The sequence below is a fragment of the Schistocerca cancellata genome, chromosome 12 (genome assembly GCF_023864275.1).
Source record: "Schistocerca cancellata isolate TAMUIC-IGC-003103 chromosome 12, iqSchCanc2.1, whole genome shotgun sequence".
NCBI classification, from domain to species: Eukaryota; Metazoa; Arthropoda; class Insecta; order Orthoptera; family Acrididae; genus Schistocerca; species Schistocerca cancellata.
Window position 1 is genome coordinate 63480733 of NC_064637.1, and position 19847 is coordinate 63500579.

The window sequence follows — 19847 nt, forward strand, 5'->3', positions numbered from 1 at the left end:
CAACCACCCCCTGTCTGTACTGGATTTTTAAGCATTCTTTCTACTTTTAGTTTCTCCAATTTTATGAGTTTGTTTCCATTGCTGCTGGTTTTCAATTTCGGTTTTTTACTGTCTTAAGTCACGGGCTGGGCGCTAATGACCATAGCAGTTTTGCGCCCTAAAACCACAACCAAAAAAAAAAAAAAAAAAACTTGCTTTGAAAGGAGAGAGATTTGATGATATTGCTGACATCTGACAAAAGGTGATGTGACTTCTGGACACCATCCCAAAAGAAGACTTGGTGCAAAGTTTCCAGGACATGTATCGTAGAGCTCAGCAGTGCATGGTTATGGGAGGTGACTATTTTGAAGGACGGTAAGGTAACTTTAGTTTGTAGTTCATCTACGTTAATGTTACAGGACTATTGACCGAACTTTGCCAGAGGCTGTATTACACGATATGTTGGGACATTAACTATACCACAACTGGTAAGTATTGGTGGGAGAGGAATAGAGGTACATTTTTCAACAAGAAGAGCCCCACTGCATCCACGTACAAAAGCCTGGAATAACCAAATTTTAAAGCTCACCAGGCACTTTCACTGCAGACAACACGTTCCATGTGCAGACCTCCAGTTCCAGATTGTCGGATCTTTGAAATTTCTTCTTGTGACTTTTCAACACAATCAGTGTTAGCACTTAAGACTTGGAGTTTCTGTGTTTGAATTAACAAGACCCAGAGCTGCTAACGTTTACTAATATGTCAGTGTATTCTTTCAGAGGATTTTCTAAAAATGAGACTGCTACTCAGGTTGGTTGTATTTAGAGATTTGACAAATTCACAGTCTCAGTAAAGGCATTTCAAGTGCACGTTTTCATTTTTTAGCATGTATGGCATTATGCTATAATAAAGAACCAAACATGAGAGGAGACCGTACTGGTACTCCAAGAAAATTTACTTCTGAATCTGGACATAAGAATCTGCACTTTTAGCTGAATTATGCATTTTTAGCATGCTTCACAAAATTCTGATGCTCTTGGAGTATCCTCTAATGTCTTGTTTCTTTTATGACATAATGTACGATCTTCTAATGTTTTACACGTAGGAACATTCGGGCTTCCTGCATAGTCATAGCTGCACAAGTGCGGTGATGCCTCTTATCTGGTGCTCTCTGGCAACTGTTGAAACAAACCTATTTCTAACAGGTTGTGAGAAAATATTGCGAATGGTTGTTTGAAAAGCATTACTTTCAAAGTAATTTTCCTTTTACCCAAGAGGAACTGTGTGTGAGAATGTACGATGAACTTCTAAAATCACACAGCCTTTGACTCTCATTGAAAAATCAACTCTGAAGACAACCGTTTAGAAGAATTTTGAACCCAGAAGATCAGACATATATGTCGTTAAAAATGTTACTGGCACATTTGTGCGATGTATCTTAAAGTGTAACACACGCAAAAAAGATGAACATTATATGTGAAATCTTAACTTTTCTTGCAGCTTTTTAATCTTGGAGACCACTATTATATGTGAAAGCGTTTAGTTTCTTGCAGCAACAGTATATATATACTAATTTAAACCATTAATTTTCTCGATTTGTGTGTTAGCACTACTTGACAGTGATGATGCTTTTGGCTGACATCGTCACATGTCCATATGCTCTGAGTAGTATCTGCTGTCATTGGCCGGCGATATCATGTGACGTGAAATATGACTGGGTTACAAAAGCGCATTGCAATCTTGATTTCAATGCTTCGGAAAGTAACATGCGGTGTTTGGTGGAATATGAATTTATACTTTCGTAATACGGAAATATGTACTGTATGTGTTGCTGCACATCAAAGATCTTTCCAAAACATGAGTTTTTTTCCCCGATTTTTGTTTTCTAAAGTGCCGGGAAATTCTACACCGGTGTATAAAACCACCTCTCCCTGAACTTAAATTCCTTCAAATTAGGCTTCACTGGCCATGGAGCCACGAGGAGATTTGTTCATCATTCTTCTACCAAGCACATCAAGGTCGTTGAAAGGAGCTGTTTTCTTCATAGGGTACAATCAAGTTTCTGAGGGAGAAATCACTTATTGTAACATCACATAATCATCATCGCAATTTTTATTATTTGGAAACAATTTGGGGGAACCATGATAAATCTAATGAACGAGTAAACCAGCTTCCGAAAAATTACTATTAGCTCTCAATTGTTCTGTCGTCGACTGATTACTTACCATAGCTTCAAGACAGAAGTACCAGTACCAGTGTCCTTGTTGAGACAATTTCTTCACAAGGTGAATATGCTTTTGTTGGAATATTCTCACGAAATTTCATGTTACAAATGGCGCTTTGTGCAAGTTCAGTAGACATGACGATGCGTTAACGTTCCATTTGTAGGTCGAAATGCTAAACGTCTTCTGTTGCATGCTTCCGTGTTTAGCACTTCAAGAGATACAGTAGCCATTGGGAATAGGTTATGACACTCTCACCCCCTTCTAGGCCACTGCTTCCCTTTCACGTCCTTGACTCTTAAGTATAGTCTGGTTTCTGTTCAGGTTGTAAATAACCTTCACTCACTGTGTTTATCCGTGCTGTCTTTAAAATTTCGAAGAGTGTAGTGAAGTCAACATTGTTAAAGTCTTTTTCTAAACCTACGAGTGCCTTAAACGTAGGTTTGCCTTTCTTCAACCTATATCCTAAGATAAGTTGTAGGGTCAGTATTGCCTTGCATGTTCCAACATTTCTCTGGAGCCCAATCTGATCTATGTTTTCCCATTCTTCTGTAATAATTTGGTAGTATACTGCATCTGTGGCTTACAAAACCGACAGTTCGCTGATTTACACACCTCTCACCAGCTGCCTTCTTTGCAGTTGGAATTGTGTTACTGTTCTCGAGGTCCGGTGGTATTCACCTGTCTTGTGTGTGTTTCCCACCAGGTGGAATAGTTTAGTCACGGCAGGCTCTCCTGAGGGCCTAGAAGATTCTATGGGATTGCTGTCAGCTACACTGGCTTCGTTTCAACCGACTGTATCTTGAGGCTCGTTTTCACATACTTCATCTTCCCTTTCTATAATATTGCCTGAGAGTCCATTTTCCATTCGCTGCCCTGTAGTATAATTGTGATGGGCTTGTGTGATTGCGCATCAAAAATCTGCACTTAAAGGGGAGGGGGCAGGTACCTGACAGTTTTGTGGGAGGGGATGGGTGGAGGAAATGAAGTGCAGTTTCTAACAAAATGCAACTAAAAACCAATGAAAACTGTTCATTGATCGCCACATGTACTAATTCTTTGTAATGGTACCAACTAATCTTCAAAGTACTTATTTGAGAGAATGTATTTTGTAGGAGATTTGCAAATATTACTTTGCTATCAGGCAGCTAATGTTCAGGTACACAGAACTGTTTTCTGTGTTCGCCTTTTTAAAACTTTTTGACATTGGCTGGTAATGCGAGAAAAGCATTGCAAACTGAATGTATGACTTTACCGGAAACTTTTAGAACAGAGGGTTACCCGGCATTTTCAGTCGCGAGGAGAGTACCAGTGGGTTGCGGAAGTTAGAGAGTTTGCGATCGTGCTCCGGGTTTGTTTGTTACTAATGAACACAGATATTGTGTTCTCCTTTTTTCTAACTGATACCGAATTGATACATCTGTCTGTGCAGTGAAGCCGGATGCAAGTTTTTTGCACCATACAGTTAAGTTGTCTAACAGTCGATGTACTCGGACACGAGATCGGAAACCTTGTGTGTGTACACACTCGCACAGAACTACATTATTTTGTGTGTCTGTGTGTTTCTGTTCAGTTTCATTATTCGAACCCAGACTTTTGAGTGCAGTATTAATAGCAAGTATTAATATTTGGAGTATCGTAAGCTTGGCTCTCGTCGCCCTGTCCTCTGTCGAAGTATTGCTACAATCTGAGTGACAGGAGGAGGGACGCCTACCCAACCTGTCACCTTCCTGTGCTCTCACAGCACTGCCCACTTGTGTGCACCTGTCTGTTGTGTACGACTGATCCATGTGGATTGCCAGATGCCCGCAACTCTGCTGTGGTAGCAACATGCTTCAATTGCGTTGTTGCTGTACATTTTCTGGCCTTTGTCATATCGGTTATCCCCTCACCTAGGCACCTGAGGTACCGAAACTATTGTTATTTTTGGTAAATGTTTTGTGCAAAATTTACAGAAATAAAAAGTTACAAATTATTCCTTGTGAAATATTTTTCAAAAAGTGCCGTTTCAGATACAGTTTATGCCGACGTAAAAATGAAGTTGTTGGTGCTCATAACCCAATATACTTTTCAATTTTAAGTTGCTCGGGTTAATGTCATCAAGGTGGTAGTATGGGAGTATATAAATACTTTAATATTTCTGTCATGTAGAATAAGCTATTTGTAACTTGTAACTGTTGTCGTACTTATTTCCCAATTTTTGAGAAATTCATTTTACTTGTTTCTCTGCTGCAGAGAAGAAGAAAAGGAAAAAGGTATCGAGCAGTTCTGCTGAAACAGGTAGTGATTCTGATGCAGATAAGAAGAAAAAGAAGAAGAAAAGAAAGAAGCAAAAGAAAGAGAAAAGGTAGAGCTCACAAATACTTAGTTGCGAATGTCTGATAATCTATTTTTGTCACTGTACGAAGTCACTTTGTTAACTTCTGTGCCATTGGCAAATTGAAAGGTGACATTCTGTCATAACCTTTATGAATATTGTCTTAATGTTAAACCAGAATAGATAGAGTTTGAAGAATATTTTAATACTTGTTAATGGCTTTGATGTGTCTTCAGAATATTAGGTACGACTAGGTTACTTTTTCAAGGTACCATTTGTCATTAGTGCTGACAGGTATAAATTAGTGAAAAAAATGCGGTTTGGTAATGTTAGGTATCGGAGAAGATTCAAATGTCTGGACATTTTTGTTGCAGTAGTGCTTCTATCATAGATAGCAGCTGATCAGGTAGAATATTAAATGCTAACCTATCTGATTACACACACCCATAGGGAGAACATCTGAAGTAAAAGTTAATTCTAGCAAAAAAGAAAACAGCACTCAGCTATTGTTTAATAACACTATTTGTTTACACAAATAATGCTGTTACTGGATAATTCTTGTACAGTTGCTCACTTTTATGTTTCGTTTATCAGCTTTTACATTAGTTGTTGGCTCTTTTTAGACCTTTTGACAAATTTTCATTGGGAGATGGTGGTGCCCTACATAAAAAAGTATAGGAGAAATATCCTACTTAACTGTAAATGTACTTAATAACGGATGAAAACAATGTGAAAAAATCTCCGAGTCAATGTTATTTTCATTCTAGGTTGCTTTTGTTAAAATTGCCACTTCATTGTGTTGCACACTGTTGACTGCTTGTGTTCACGAAATAGTAAAAAATATATAAAGCAATTTTTTATATATTTATATAGCAGTGCAACATAAAGACATGGGGAATTTCAACGTAAGTAACCTAAAATGACAACAGTTCTATCATAGAAATTTGTTGAAGCTATTTTATTCATTACTTACCGTTCCAGTTAAACAGGGAATTTCACATATAGTGTTTTACTATAGGACACAATCACCCAAAGGACCTTGTACCACAAGGGAGGAAAAATGTCCAAAAACACATTATTTTGCTTTTTAAAACCAATGAACATTGTCTGTAATTTTTAAAGGAATTTTCATTTTAGTTTAGTAGACGTTTGCCCTCTGTGTGTGTGTGTGTGTGTGTGTGTGTGTTTGTGTGCAGCTTTTTTTCTTCTCTGTACGTGCACCTCATGCTGGGGTGAACGCAGTGTATTTGTGAAATGGGTAAGGGGACGGTAATACTAAGTTGTGTTTGCAGCACTTGTTGCTGCATGCAATTACTGTGCCACTTATGTCCCGCCTAGGAGATATACTGTTGTCTTTATGAACAAAAGTTAGCTATCAGTCGAGAGCCCCGATGTACAAGAGACACTGTAAGAGGTTGATGTTGTATGACTTAGGGTTGTAAGCAGTTGTTAAAAATGCAATGTACACATTGTAATGGGATTTAAATACAACTATTGCTAGGAAGAATAGCCAAACTCCTTCAGTAATAGCTGGTCTTCCAAGTAACTTTTCTGCCTGATGCAGGCATTGCAGTGGACGAGGAGTAGTCTGAGACAGAGATACCTGGGCATCAGTAATTGAACTAGCTGTGGCGCTGTTCATGTAAATGAGTAGTATAGTTAACATAGGCTGCTTGCTGTTTATTCTTTGCAACAATCGGCTTGTGTTTTTTATGCACCCAGAGTCTCAAAATGACAGTTTTCGACAAAATAGATTATCTGAGGTTTCGACAGAGTAGCTAGTACAATTTGAGTCCTGAGAAAATGTTGAATAGTGTTGTAACTTTATTACTTGCATAGTCTGTGGTAGACAGAGGTACATTTCCATTCATAAAACAGCAGATGAGGTTTAAGTAATTGTCACAGGGCTTAACTGAAAACCGTGGTCTTCTGTCTTCCCTGTCAAAGATACAGTCAAGGGAAGTCATGTGTTATATGATTGAAGGTGTAGGGAGTGGAGGGGGGAGGGCAGGGAAGGTTGCAGAGAGCGGCGACATGCCTGAAAGAAGAGACACCACACATTTGTATAATTGAATTACCTCGATGGGAAGTGAATTGACAAAATTCAGTGCAAATGCACAATATCATTAGACATCTGGCGGGAATCTAAAATTAGTGAGCATGTAGGACATGGTTAGGTGGCACTAGGTGGGAATGATCGTTAGCTGGGGAGTGTTCAGAGGTAGTCCATGCATTTGTGTGCTGAGCACTGTGTCCAGATGGTGCAGTGGTTAATGCAGCTGCCTAGTAAGCGAAAGATCCCAGATTAAGAGTCCCAGTCTGGCTCACATTTTGACTTGTCGCCTCCAATCCTGCAAAAAATCCTGATTCAATTGATATCACCAATTCCTCTCCTTTTCTTTCCTTTCACCCTCTCCACTTTCAATTTACATATGTCCGCTGCAGATTCCACGTGATGTCTATTCTTTTGGATGTGTCCAAAGAACACACACCACACACTCATATAAATGAAGTCACGTAGTTGTTACGCTTCTGATTTGGGGAGTTTGTTCTTTATCAGCAGTTTCTCCTAAATCACTTTGCCTCAAAACATTACAAATGACAATGAGGATTTCCAAAACTAGTTGGGTTTTTACAAATTGCCTTTCTTGTTTAAGAGGGCAAAGTTCATAGACTCTGTTAAATATAGAAATTAAATGCAGACATATCAAATATAGAAAGAAACAATGTTTTGAAGAACATTTGCTGTAGGGGATGCTGGGATGATTCCTTTGGAAGTCATGACAGATTTTTCGTCTCCATACTTCCTCAACCTGAGCTTGTGTTCATCTCTAAGACCTCATTGTCAGTGGGATGTTAAACCCTGTCTTCCTTATTAACAAGAAACGGTATTGTATATTATGTAGATAACCTCTTATGATTGATACAGCTTACTAGTATCATAATCTGTAAGTGACTTCTGTGGGTCTTCATGTTATTTCTGAATTTAACATTTTACTGACTATCTTATTATTGTGTGCCTGTTTTTGTACACATTGTTTGGTTAAAGCTTTATTGACTAAAACTGTTTCGTTGTTGCCTATCTTAACAAATGACAGTTGTGGATGTAGCATCATTCATATTCGGGCTTTGTGCGTTGTCGTTGACTGTTTGTGTGCGCCCTCAGGAAGAGCCACAGTTCCAGTTCGGAGGACAGTGACGCCAGCGCAGAGAAAGATGACGTCTCCAGCCCGGAGGGGCAGCCGCACCCTCTGGTCACACTCACGAAGATCGATCCCGACGAGATACCGGACGTGCCACGCAACAAGTTCTTGTTTCGTGGTGGCAACGTGGCCGCCGACAAGGAAAAGAAGGACAAAGAGAAGGACAAGGATAGAGACCGCGACCGTGAGAGACGGCGGCGGAAGGCACGCATACGTGGTATTACCAAGAGTGGCCGTCTCATCAAAGGCCGTGGAGTATTTGTAAGTGGAATATGTGTGGGTCTCACTTGTGAAACACGCAATTCAGTTCTTTGGACTTCTTTCGATATTGTGAATATTTTTAATTTAAGAGCAACCTAGAGTACTCCTCCTGGCATTAACATTTTGTGTGATTATGAAAGATGATTTTCAGATTATAATATGCGCATTTCTGATGAAGGGTTTCTTGATAATTCTTTCTCTTGCTTCTGCTACAACCTCTATGAATATATTATGTGTATAAGGAAAAAAATCAAACCGACAGCAATTCATACAAAGCTGATGTATGTTATCAAGAATCACTGTTTCTACAGTTAAGAATAAGTGTCTGCATCCAGACTAGGCCGTATCTCTCTGAAAGATAATGTGTGGGAAAGATGTCTCGAAATTGCAACATCATAAAAAATCCACTGAGAAAGTGCAGCATTTGTAGTAGTGTGATATTCTGTTGCTTCTTTACTGTGATGTTGGGTGGTGACGTAAGGTCAGATTGGGAGCTAAGACTTGGTATTATTCAATCTTGCTCACCTTATTATTTCGTCACACTGCCGGAAGTTAACAGTACATCACAAATAATGACATTATCATGAAAGGGATAGATCGCTACTCGCCATAAAGTGGAATGAGTCACAGACAGGCACAGCAAAAGGACTATAAACGTGTGCTTTCGGCCAAAATGCCTGCTTCTAAAATAGACAACTCTCTCTCTCTCTCTCTCTCTCTCTCTCTCTCTCTCTCTCTCACACACACACACACACACACACAAAAGCACATTTTGTGGCCAATGAGGCCGGACAGCTGGCAACTGCGTATGAGAAGTGGCCTTGGTGGTGGTGGTGGTGGTGGTGGTGGTGGTGGTGGTGGCTGGGATACGGAGGGAAGGATATGTAGGACAGGGATGGGAGACAGTAAACTGCTGCTGGTGGGAGTGTGCAGGGACACGGTGGAGGGGGAAGGGGAGAGCAGGACAAATGGGTGCAGTCGGAAGGTTGGGTTGGGAGGGGAAGGAAGTGTAAACAAAGAGGAGTAACTGGGTGCTAGGGTGGGAGCAGAGAAGGGGATAGATGGTTGAGGATGGGGACTAACAACAGTCGAGGTCAGGGAGATAATGGGGAATCAGTCTTGCAACAATAAGTGCACAAATGGGGAAATTCACCTATGTGAGCGACTTTGACAAAAGCCAGATTGTTGTCGCACAGTGCGTGGAAGCGAGCCTCTCAGAAACACTATTTTTTTTATTCTCTCATACATTTTCTCCCTTCTCTTATAATAATCTATTGCAATTTGATGTTATTCTCACAAGTGGTGTTATTTCTACAGCATTTTGGAAGTTTAATTATAATCACCCTGTATAACAAGGTCGTACAACTTGTTTCTCGCATTCACAAGGTCAGTGATTCGTGCTTGACATATGTACCACGTTTATTCACTTGGACAACAAAACAAATTAAAATATCATCCAGTAGAACTAAGAGTCTGAAATTGAAATTACTAAGTAAATATTTGCTTTCATAAAAATTTTGTTCACTTCATTAGTTAAGAATCAGGTGTTTAACTGACATTTCTTCATTGACTTCTGCACAAGACTTACTGATGTCAAGAAGATATGTTTCAAGGAAAGTTTTAAATTCTGTGTTATTAGGTAATAGTGTGTTTATCATAAGTTACTTTACACAAAATGATGAAATTAATACTTTTTTTGATTATTGTCTTCACAAAAGTTTATACAAAGTTCCAAAAAATTGGGTTGTTAGAATTGTCTTTAATAATTCGTAGCAACATACACATTTTATTGCTACTCTGTGCTCAAAGTGTGTGCTGGTTCATGTGCAAACATAGGGTACTGTCAGGTTGTGAAAACATTCTCCGAGCTGTGAATTTTAAAATTTTCCTGGCGAATTGATTGTTCAAACAAATTTCGGGCTTGCAGCCGGTCGTCGTTCAATACTTCGCACGATATTTCAACTGGGCACCTGCCAGTCATCTTCAGGTGAGCCGTCGCAGACTGGCGATAACGTCCTCCGCTCCACAATATATAGCGTACTATAACTATTCTGCGCATGCGTCGAAAACTTGATAGTTGAACCGACACTGCCCGCCGGCAGCGCCCTCGCTGGTGGAATAGCGGAACTCAGTCGCCCTCTGCGTGTTTGCCACGGCCATCTTCGGCTTAGCAGTGTAGACCTTCTAGTAAGTTTTAATGTGGTCTCACTTTTTACAAAAGTTCCTCTTACAGATTCTTTGACACTGATTGGTAACATGTTTCCTGTTGATATCACTGCTTTGTTCAGGCACGCACTTTCCTCAACTTATTTTATGTTTAATCAAGAATATTTTGAACAGACTGACGGTGTTGCCATGGGTAGCCCCCTGTCTCCTTTGGTCGCCAACCTTTTTATGGAGGATTTTGAAGAGAGAGCGCTTGAATCAGCTACCCTGAAGCCAACAGTTTTTTGGCGGTATGTGGATGACACTTTCATAGTGTGGCCTCATGGAGAAGATAAATTAATGGAGTTTCTACATCACCTCAACTCCATTCATAGCAACATCCTGTTCACCATGGAAATAGAGAAAGATGGTTGTTTGCCTTTCTTGGATGTCCTGGTTCGTAGGAAGAATGATGGTTCTCTAGGGCATTCAGTTTACCGGAAACCCACTCATACTGATTTGTACCTGCAAGCATCGAGTTGCCATCACCCATCGCAAACCATGAGTTTGCTTAAAACGCTTGTTCATAGAGTTCATACTGTCTCAGATCTAGATAGCTTATCTCAAGAACTCGCCCATCTAAAGACAGTATTCAGCGAAAATGGGTATTACATCCGGCAGATTAACAGGGCACTAACAGTTAAAACTAAGAAGTGGGAAGTGAATATTCGTTGGCAACACTTCATTTAAAATAGCAAGAACCCTCCGAAAATTTCAGGTAAAAGTGGTTTTCCGCCCACCATCGAAGATTGCGGACCTTGTGGGATCAGTTAACGACAATCTGTTACTATGAAAGGCCGGAATTTACAAGATACCGTGCCAATGTGGTATGGCTTACATAGGTCAAACCACACGCACCGTGAAAGAAGGCTGCACTGAACATCGTTACACCCGCCTTTTGCAGCCAAGCAAGTCCGCTATTGCTGAACATTGTATTTCTACTGGACATTCAATGGAGTATGAGAAAACAATGATTTTGTCCACAGCAACGTCTTTCTGGGACTCCATTATTAAAGAATCCGTAGAAATACGACTGGCGGAAAATCTGTTAAACCGTGACAGCGGCTACCAGCTGGACAGTGCATGGGATCCCATCATCTCCACGATTTGCTCAAATCAAAGACGACAGAGTGCGTTGACGGCCGTGGCAAACAGCAACGCAGAGGGCGACTGAGTTCCGCTATTCCACCAGCAAGGGCGCTGTCGGCAGGCAGTGTTGGTTCAACTATCAAGTTTTCGACGCATGCGCAGAATAGTTACAGTACGCTATATATTGCGGAGCGGAGGACGTTATCGCCAGTCTGCGACGGCTCACCTGAAGATGACTGGCAGCTGCCCAGTTGAAATATCGTGCGAAGTATTGAACGACGACCGGCTGCAAGCCCGAAATTTGTTTGAACATTCTCTGAGCTGATGACTTGTCATGTGTGGAAAGTGAGCTTCTGTCAGATTCCCTACAGCAATGTATATTGCTATGGCCCAGTTTGTTCTGTCCACATCTGATGAAGAACTTAGTCCGATAGCTGAATAATATGTCTTTTTATCAGTATGTCTGCCTGCCATTTGATGCCTCCTGTGTGATAAGTGGCAGTCTATACTCTTAGTATAGTTACTATTCATTCCTCAATTTTCTGTTGTTTCATTGTTAATTCTTGGCAGGGTTTGTAAGAAGTATTTAGTCGGCTTATTCCTCTGTAGTTCTCAGACATTTCGTCCTCATCTTTGGCACACTGGTATCACCTCCACTGTTTTCCACAATTCAGGTACTACCCTTGTCGTTCGGCTTTCAATTAAGACGGGTAAGAGCCTCAGTTGTAACTTTAACCCTCTGTATTTAAGGGGGTAGCTCTCTTGTACACATGAAAAATAACTGATAGGGTTTATTTCTTCCACTTTTGTCTCTGAAGAAATTATTTATGTATTCACATCCAGTGCTCCCTGTACACCAGGTGAAAGCCCCCTCATTGCCAGAACATCAGTCCACGATGGGAATTCCTGAAACCTTCCTATTTCATCTGTAACAGTATTTCATCTGTAACAGAATAATTTTGTATGTCATTTTCAATATATTCCTATCAGCATGATTGATAAATATTTAGTTAAAAATGTTCTCAAGTTACATTTCCCGCCAATTTGAAAAATACAGTTTAGAGAGAAACACATTTAAAGTTTCGGTCACTTCTTTTGCAGTTAAAACATACCTCTACTCAGCAATCCCTGGACCATACAGCAATGTTTCCAGATGCAAGAGGAGACTCTACTCCATCATCTTCATGGCTATGGCAGTCTTGTGGGCCCCCTTTGGCAGCTTCTGTCATCTGCTGCTCTGCCTACTCGATAGGTTTCTTGTCTGTTTTTTTCTAGAAGTTGTAACAGGCTGGTCTGATCTCAGGTTGGAGCACATTTTTCATTTCTATAATGCCTTTTAGGCTGTAGTGGAAATTACACCGTCACATTCGCTGCAATGTTGACAGTTTTTCCCTCCACAGTAAATGGTTTTCAGAGAGACTTTTTTACCTTTTAACTTGATAATGGAGTTTCTGGTGAACATGGGATGCAATAAAGGAGACATCCCAGAGAACAAGTCAAAAAACAAATAACTATTTTCTGAAGATTTCAAATAGGACTACCCCTATTTTCACCTGCTTTGTGGCCTCCTGTGTGATCTCTTTAAGTTTTTTGTTTTTATTTCATTGCATTCTATATTTCATTATTCCTTATTCTGAGACCATTCTTCTTCCTGAATTTCTTCTTTAACACAGCATCATCCATTGTATTTCTTTTAATGTCTGACGGGATGTTTTCCATTCCATGTTTACATTGTTCGGCACGACAGCCCTGCATTGGCCACATGTGGCTGACTCTTGGTCATCTCCTCCATCTTGAGGATCTCCCACACTGTCATTGTGGTGCCCATTTTGCTGGACTGTCCTAACCTAGTCACTCTTCTGCAGGCTCTTGATCTTGCTGACTAGCTACCCCTGGTGTTAGTGGACGATGCCTCAACGGCTGACCTGGTTTTATTGTTTATTTGTGAAGGTTTTTTTATCTCTCTAGGGGAGTGTGCCTAAGCATTAACGGTCCATTGAGGGATTGGCAGGACACCCTGTTGTCTCCTCTGCCCCATGTGGGCAGTGGTCTGCCCCAACCCTCACCCTACCTGTTCTTTTGCTCTTCTTTCCTCTTCTCGCGTGTTCTGTTTTACTGAGTGTAATGCCTGTGTTTCCCTGTGCTACTCTTATGCATTTCATGTCACTTGTCTTTTCTTTGTATTGTTGGGTAGGGTGCCTCTGGTAAGTGGCGTAGGATATATGTCCCCCAGCACACTTTCTGTCTTTGAGGGCCTCCGTTAGACCTTGGGGAGTTTTCTTTCCTTAGGTTTAGTGCTCTAGGCCTTTTGTGTGCAGTTTTGGTGACTTGACTTGTGTTCCAGGTAGAAGGGACCAGTGACCTCATAATTTGATTTCTTTAGTTGTTAAATCAACCAATCTTCCCTGTGGGCTGTTGTTTTGCTGATTTACTGTGTAACTTTACAAATACATGCCAATCTTTTTGTAAGTCATATTATACTTTTTCACGACTTGACTGAAGCTATTACTTATAATTTGCAGCTGATTGAAGATATACAAATGGCATGTGTTTAGTAGCTTGCATAAATATGATGATGATGATACCTGACCATTATTTTATAAATTTTGGCATGGGGAAAAGATTTCTTCAAACCTAAATGGTGAAGTACCCTTAAATTAGCAAAAAAACGTTACTCTAAATTTAAATTTGTATATCAGTTATAACAAATGACAGTAGGGTAAAACCTGACACAATGATCACTGTCGTTCATTACATCTAGTGTGTGTGATGAAGAAACAAGAAGACAGTTCACAATGGCTTCTCACATAGTGTCTTTTCCTCCAAATGCTGTATTACATAAAATCTAAAATAACAATATTTAGTTATACACAAATGTATCACCACATCTTTTCTCACCACTGAGTGGAAATAACTCTATATAATTGCATATACGTTAAATATCTTATGGCCTGTATCATAAAAACATGTAACTTATGTTGCATCTTGGTACATAGGGTATAAATTTTCTTGTACATTGATATTGCAAAAAAAAAAAAAAACTGTGTGTTTTTGAGCATCATATTACATGCATTTTGAATAAAATTAATCACCAGATATTCTTCCTGTAGTAGCCCCTATTTGTACATTATATCACGTCTACTAAAAATCTGCTAAAATATTCATCTCTTAATTGTATAATGCTTGGCAGAAAATATTCCACTGACCTCTGTATAATGGTAACACATTTTCGTATCAAGAAATTTCTTCTTAACTCGGCCATCATGCCTATTACTAGAAATCTTACGGGTTAATTATAATTGACCACATTTTTGTGCTCTCAGTTACACGTTTAGAAGTCTGATGCAACTGACATTATAGCTATCAATGCAGCAATAATTAAACAAAAAGTGTAATGAGAACTTCAATAAAGAGCTTAAAATAACATAATGAAGACTTCTTAGATGCAATTACTTTGTTTTGACTAGCAAGCACTGGCATTGTGCAAGCAATGCTAAGGTATTATTAGTGTTGTTATGACTAAGATAGCACTGATGCAAGGGACTAAACACCCATCCTTTGTTGTACATTTCTAATTAGCAGATAATTTTCTTGTTCTGATTGCAAATGGAGTTCAAGAAAAAGACTGCCTATAGGCTTTCGTAGGAGCCCTGGCATGACTTTCTGCTCTTTGTGAGACGTATGTCGACTCCTGACCATAAGTGCTCGTTCCATTGTGTGTCACTTTGCACCATTAAATGTAGATATTTGATCGATGTGACTGTGTTTTATACCACACACCACCAATACTGCATTTCAACATTATCGGATTGTTTTTTCTACTTGTCTACATTTTTCCATATTTAGAGCAAAGTGCCATTCATCATAAGAAATAAAAATTTGTCAGTCACTCAAAACATCCTACCTTACTTCCCTGAGGGTACATTGGTATCCAGTGAACACCTGCAGTCCAGGACAACACACTGAAAACATATTCTGAACTGTCTGCAGTGGTGCATTCTGTCAAATGCTATCCAAACACTTTATATATAGGAGTCACCTTCACTTTTTTCCAGTTGTTTGGGACTTTCTGATGGTTGAGAGGTTTGTGATAAATGTGAGCAAAGTATTGTGTGACTCCCGAAGAATACTCCCTGGACATTGTGAATTATTTGTTTTCAACTCTTTCATTTGCTATTACTGCCAGAGCTGCCTTTTTCTATCTCTTCTGTGAGGTAGTTCGTTTGTATATCTGTTTGATCCTGTATGAATCATTTTTTAAATGTAAAATTCAAAACTACAGCTTTCCTTTTGCTGTGTTTTATTACCACACCAGACTGGTCTGCAAGTAACTGAATGGAAATGATTAACCCACTTTTACACAGGATGCAATGGTGGAAGTTCGTGCTTTTCACAACGATCTTTTCATACATGCACAAATTTCTTTATCTTTTGCCTGTCAACATTTCTGTGTTCTTTTTTAACTGAAAGTGCAACAGTCTCTTTTTCCCCAGCATTTTCCAAATTTTGTTATTAAACTATTGTTTGTCTTTTCTGTTCTTAATCCAGTTACTCAGCATGTACGTATCCAGAGCGCGATTTACAATCAGTTTAAATTTCTCCTGCAATTCCTCTATGTCCATCATATCAAAACTAAATGATGTCAGTTCATTGTCTAACAAGGTGAGTGTACGAACTTTCCATCACCGATGTGATTCATTTTGACAGGCTGTGTAGGTCATTACTAGAACTTCAACATATGTCAAGAGCAAGATGCACCTCTCACCATTTTGGAGAAAATATTCCGAAAATTTTCCACGTGCTTACATACTTTGTACGGTCACTAGTAACAGAGCATTCTGCAGCCGAGCAACTAAATGCTTAGTTTAATTTACTTCATTCCCACGTAATTCTAATGACAGATATGCATGCTACTCCGTCAAATTGGATTACATTCGTAAGCGGTTCTCAGTTACCACACAAATTTGTTTTGCAACACAAACATTGAAAAAAATCATTCACACGCAAAGATTCAGCATTTGTGAAGAGTGGTGTATGTTAGTAATTATTGTTTCCCATGAGCAGTATCATCCAGATTTGTACAGTGTTCCATAGATTAAACATTATACTTCACATACATGTAGATAAAATCGTACAAATAAAATTATTTTACTGATTTCATTGAAAGTTCTTGTGTGTCCATTTTTTTTCCAATCTTATTATGAAATTTATTTCTCCTTTTTTTCAGAATAAAGGTTATGAAAATGATACATGAATCATTTACCCCTGTTGACAGTTTGCACAGTCAGAATAATTACGTGGGCAGAAGAAAAAAAGAAATGCGGTCAGGAATATTTATCCACGGAAATAAAATTTTCAAACTCGGTTTTCTTGAAAATGATTGAGAGTCGCGTCTTCCTGTTTACATATTTTGAAGTTGTCAATACGAATGAAATCAGTGATGGGAAGTTTGTGCAATCGCCTTGCAAGAAGGATGCTTACAGCTGCTTCTCTTGCTTGTCTGCTATTTCCAGCACAAAAACTCTCGTAGCATTCTGGGTGGATTTAGTAACTGTTGTGGCTAAGGTGATGACACGATTGCTAACCCGTGTCTTTGTGCTGACGTAACTGCAGGGTCTAAAATATTTCCTTAGCGGGTGGGGGTTGTTGAACTACTTGCTTGACACAGTGTTCAGAGAAAGCATTCGAAACTACTTCACAAGACTGCCTGTCCATACCACCAGCAGTGAACCTGCAGATGTCCCAGTCTACACTCATTAGGTCAAAGTCACCTTGGACTAATTTTACACAATCAGGGTACTAGCGCACTATTGAGTGTAGAATTCCTTTGCATGATTCTGCAACTGTTACTGCAGAATCAGGGTGACGGTGGCTGCGATGTCCGATGAAAAATTTGAGTTTACCTAGGCCAGTTACTGCATGCAGATAACTTCAGTCACTTTAATTTCTACCTCGTTAGACACAATATTTTTGTTGATTGCTGTTAATGTACTCCCTTTATGTCTCTGTGATTTATATTCCACACTTCATTAAATATTTTGGAGCTTTCCACTTTGTGTTTCATCCAGTTCTCCATTTGAGTGTTATATCTTTCCTGGAGGGCGGTAAATTCTTGGACTTTTTTTTTTACCAACGTTTCAGCAATTTAATGTTAAAATTTTGACATTCAAAACATCTTTGCTGATATCGACTGGTTACCAATTGTCTGAGGACTTTGAACATTTGCCTAGGCTAAAAAAAGCCCTCGTGTGCACCCCACAACACAAGTACTCTGTAGCAGAGTACTTGTGTAGAGTAGGTGGCCGTGAGACCCTGGCAGTCGCTTTACACAGACCCCAGTTCGGGGCAGATCGTTATGACCCTAGAAACTTTCCCTCTTTGGCCACTGCAAAACAAAGTGACTAGCAGACAATTTGCACCTGAACAGATGGTGTGTCCTTTCTACTAAACCAGGATTCTATGTGGAGAATATTGAAAACGTATTTTGTAAACTAGCTTCCCTTAATAAATTACAGATGTCAAATCCGACCCAGTCCTGTGTGTTTCTCTCGTGTAAACAATTTGGTCTGTGTTCCTGTTACCAATACATTCCATAAGAACCTTAGCAGGGTACACACATTGATTTTCCAATGGGACTTAAGGTGTAGAGTAGGTGGCCGTGAGACCCTGGCAGTCGCTTTACACAGACCCCAGTTCGGTGCAGATCGTTATGACCCTAGAAACTTTCCCTCTTTGGCCACTGCAAAACAAAGTGACTAGCAGACAATTTGCACCTGAACAGATGGTGTGTCCTTTCTACTAAACCAGGATTCTATGTGGAGAATATTGAAAACGTATTTTGTAAACTAGCTTCCCTTAATAAATTACAGATGTCAAATCCGACCCAGTCCTGTGTGTTTCTCTCGTGTAAACAATTTGGTCTGTGTTCCTGTTACCAATACATTCCATAAGAACCTTAGCACGGTACACACATTAATTTTCCAATGGGACTTAACATTGTAGACGAACCGAGAACTGTGCAAACCCTTGGAGACGTGAGGGATGCACCTTGTTCGTACTGTTGTCTGGAGATTCCCTGAGGTTGCTGGAGCATTTATCCTTACTTTTGGATGGACTCACTTTCAGAAAATTTCCGAATTCTGCATCACCACTGCAATATGAAGATGTATTTCCCACTGCTGACGGGGTGCTTTAAATGCGAGTGCTTCAGCTTCAGCCGCGTGTCAGTCTGGTGTGCGTATGACCCGATTCGAAGTCTGTGGCAGACTACTTCACAAAAATTCACCACTTGCTCTACCGCTCGTCTTTCTCAGTTGTGAGAACAACCATCTTCTCCTGTTTTCAAAGTATGCAACCTACTCAAGGAATGCAGAATCCGAAAACTGGATGTCACAGATTGCCTCTCGTGTTTTGAAGCTCGGAAAAAATATGACCACCCGTATCCGTCCTCGACGATATCAAACTTTGCGACTACCCGGCGTATTTCCTCGCTCGACGTCAGCTGACAGTCGTGCGTATAAAGTCGAGTGTGGGCCGACGGGCCTTCCCCTGTTGTGAATCCTGCGATCTCACCTTCGAAAACCATTCTCCGCACTGTTCCTCAGTTGTCAACCAATGAATGGACTCCCCCCTCCCTGTAAATCCACAAATAGGTGAACTGACAGCAGTGGGTGGCAGTAAGAGCCTCGAATTGTGGGGTCCCTGGACTACCCTTTCTTCTTCTGTTCCTACACCCACAGGGAATAACCCCTCTCGAGAATCTCGACTGCCAAAAGTTGTAAAAGACGAAGGTGTCGAGAAGAAGGAAAAAAAATCTCTGAAGAAGTCTACTCTGGAGACATCGAAATTGTCCGATCCCCCACACCGTCAAACTCCGATCCTATATTCATCGGCAGTGTCTGTGATGACCAGAGACCTGCCCTTCTGATCTCTTCACACCGTTGTCGTCATGCTGTAATGGAACGGTAATGGATATTATTCTCAACTGCAAGAACTGAACTTGTCTTGTTCTGTGACCTGTATCGCTCTCTGAGAAACATGCTTCCCCAGTTCTGAGGCCACTTTGCCTTCTGCTGGAACTGTACTAGTGTAAACTGCTTCCCACAGTAACTTTCGTTCTGTGTGAAATATTTCTTCTAATGACATGATTATTACCACTCGCAGCCAGCCACACTGCTCTGTAAATGGTTTTTATTTTAAAAATTGTTCACGATGAGTGCATTTTGTCATACTGCTGTAATCAGGTGCTCTGTAAATACATAAGTAAGTGATGGTCTTAATATAATAGTCTGTAACTGTGATCAGAAAAGTTAAGATACGTCTTAGGTGCTTTTACCTTGCATACAATATCGTGGCTGCCATGTCCTGTCTTTTTTAGAATTGTTAGTGTCTCCTTATACATGGAGATGCGTATTTGATATTTGTTTTTATGTATGCTATTTTTCTTCTTGATGGCTCGGATGACAGTGGATCGGCAATATTATGTTTATGTAGTTACAACTATAAATAAGTCATGTGGAAATTGGTATGTTTTATGATTTTTATCCAATTCCATTTTTGTCTGGTATTTGT

At 39.9% G+C, this 19847-nt stretch overlaps 1 protein-coding gene across 2 annotated transcripts in view; it reads left to right on the top strand.

Annotated features, from left to right (window-relative positions):
• The window catches only part of LOC126109606 (peptidyl-prolyl cis-trans isomerase G), a 61760-nt gene that overhangs the window by 15316 nt on the left and 26597 nt on the right, over positions 1-19847 (top strand). For both annotated transcript variants that reach the window (XM_049914649.1, XM_049914650.1), the window contains 2 exons: positions 4437-4548; positions 7685-7982. In XM_049914649.1, coding sequence (XP_049770606.1) covers positions 4437-4548; positions 7685-7982 — 410 coding nt within the window. The remainder of the gene's footprint in view (positions 1-4436; positions 4549-7684; positions 7983-19847) is intronic.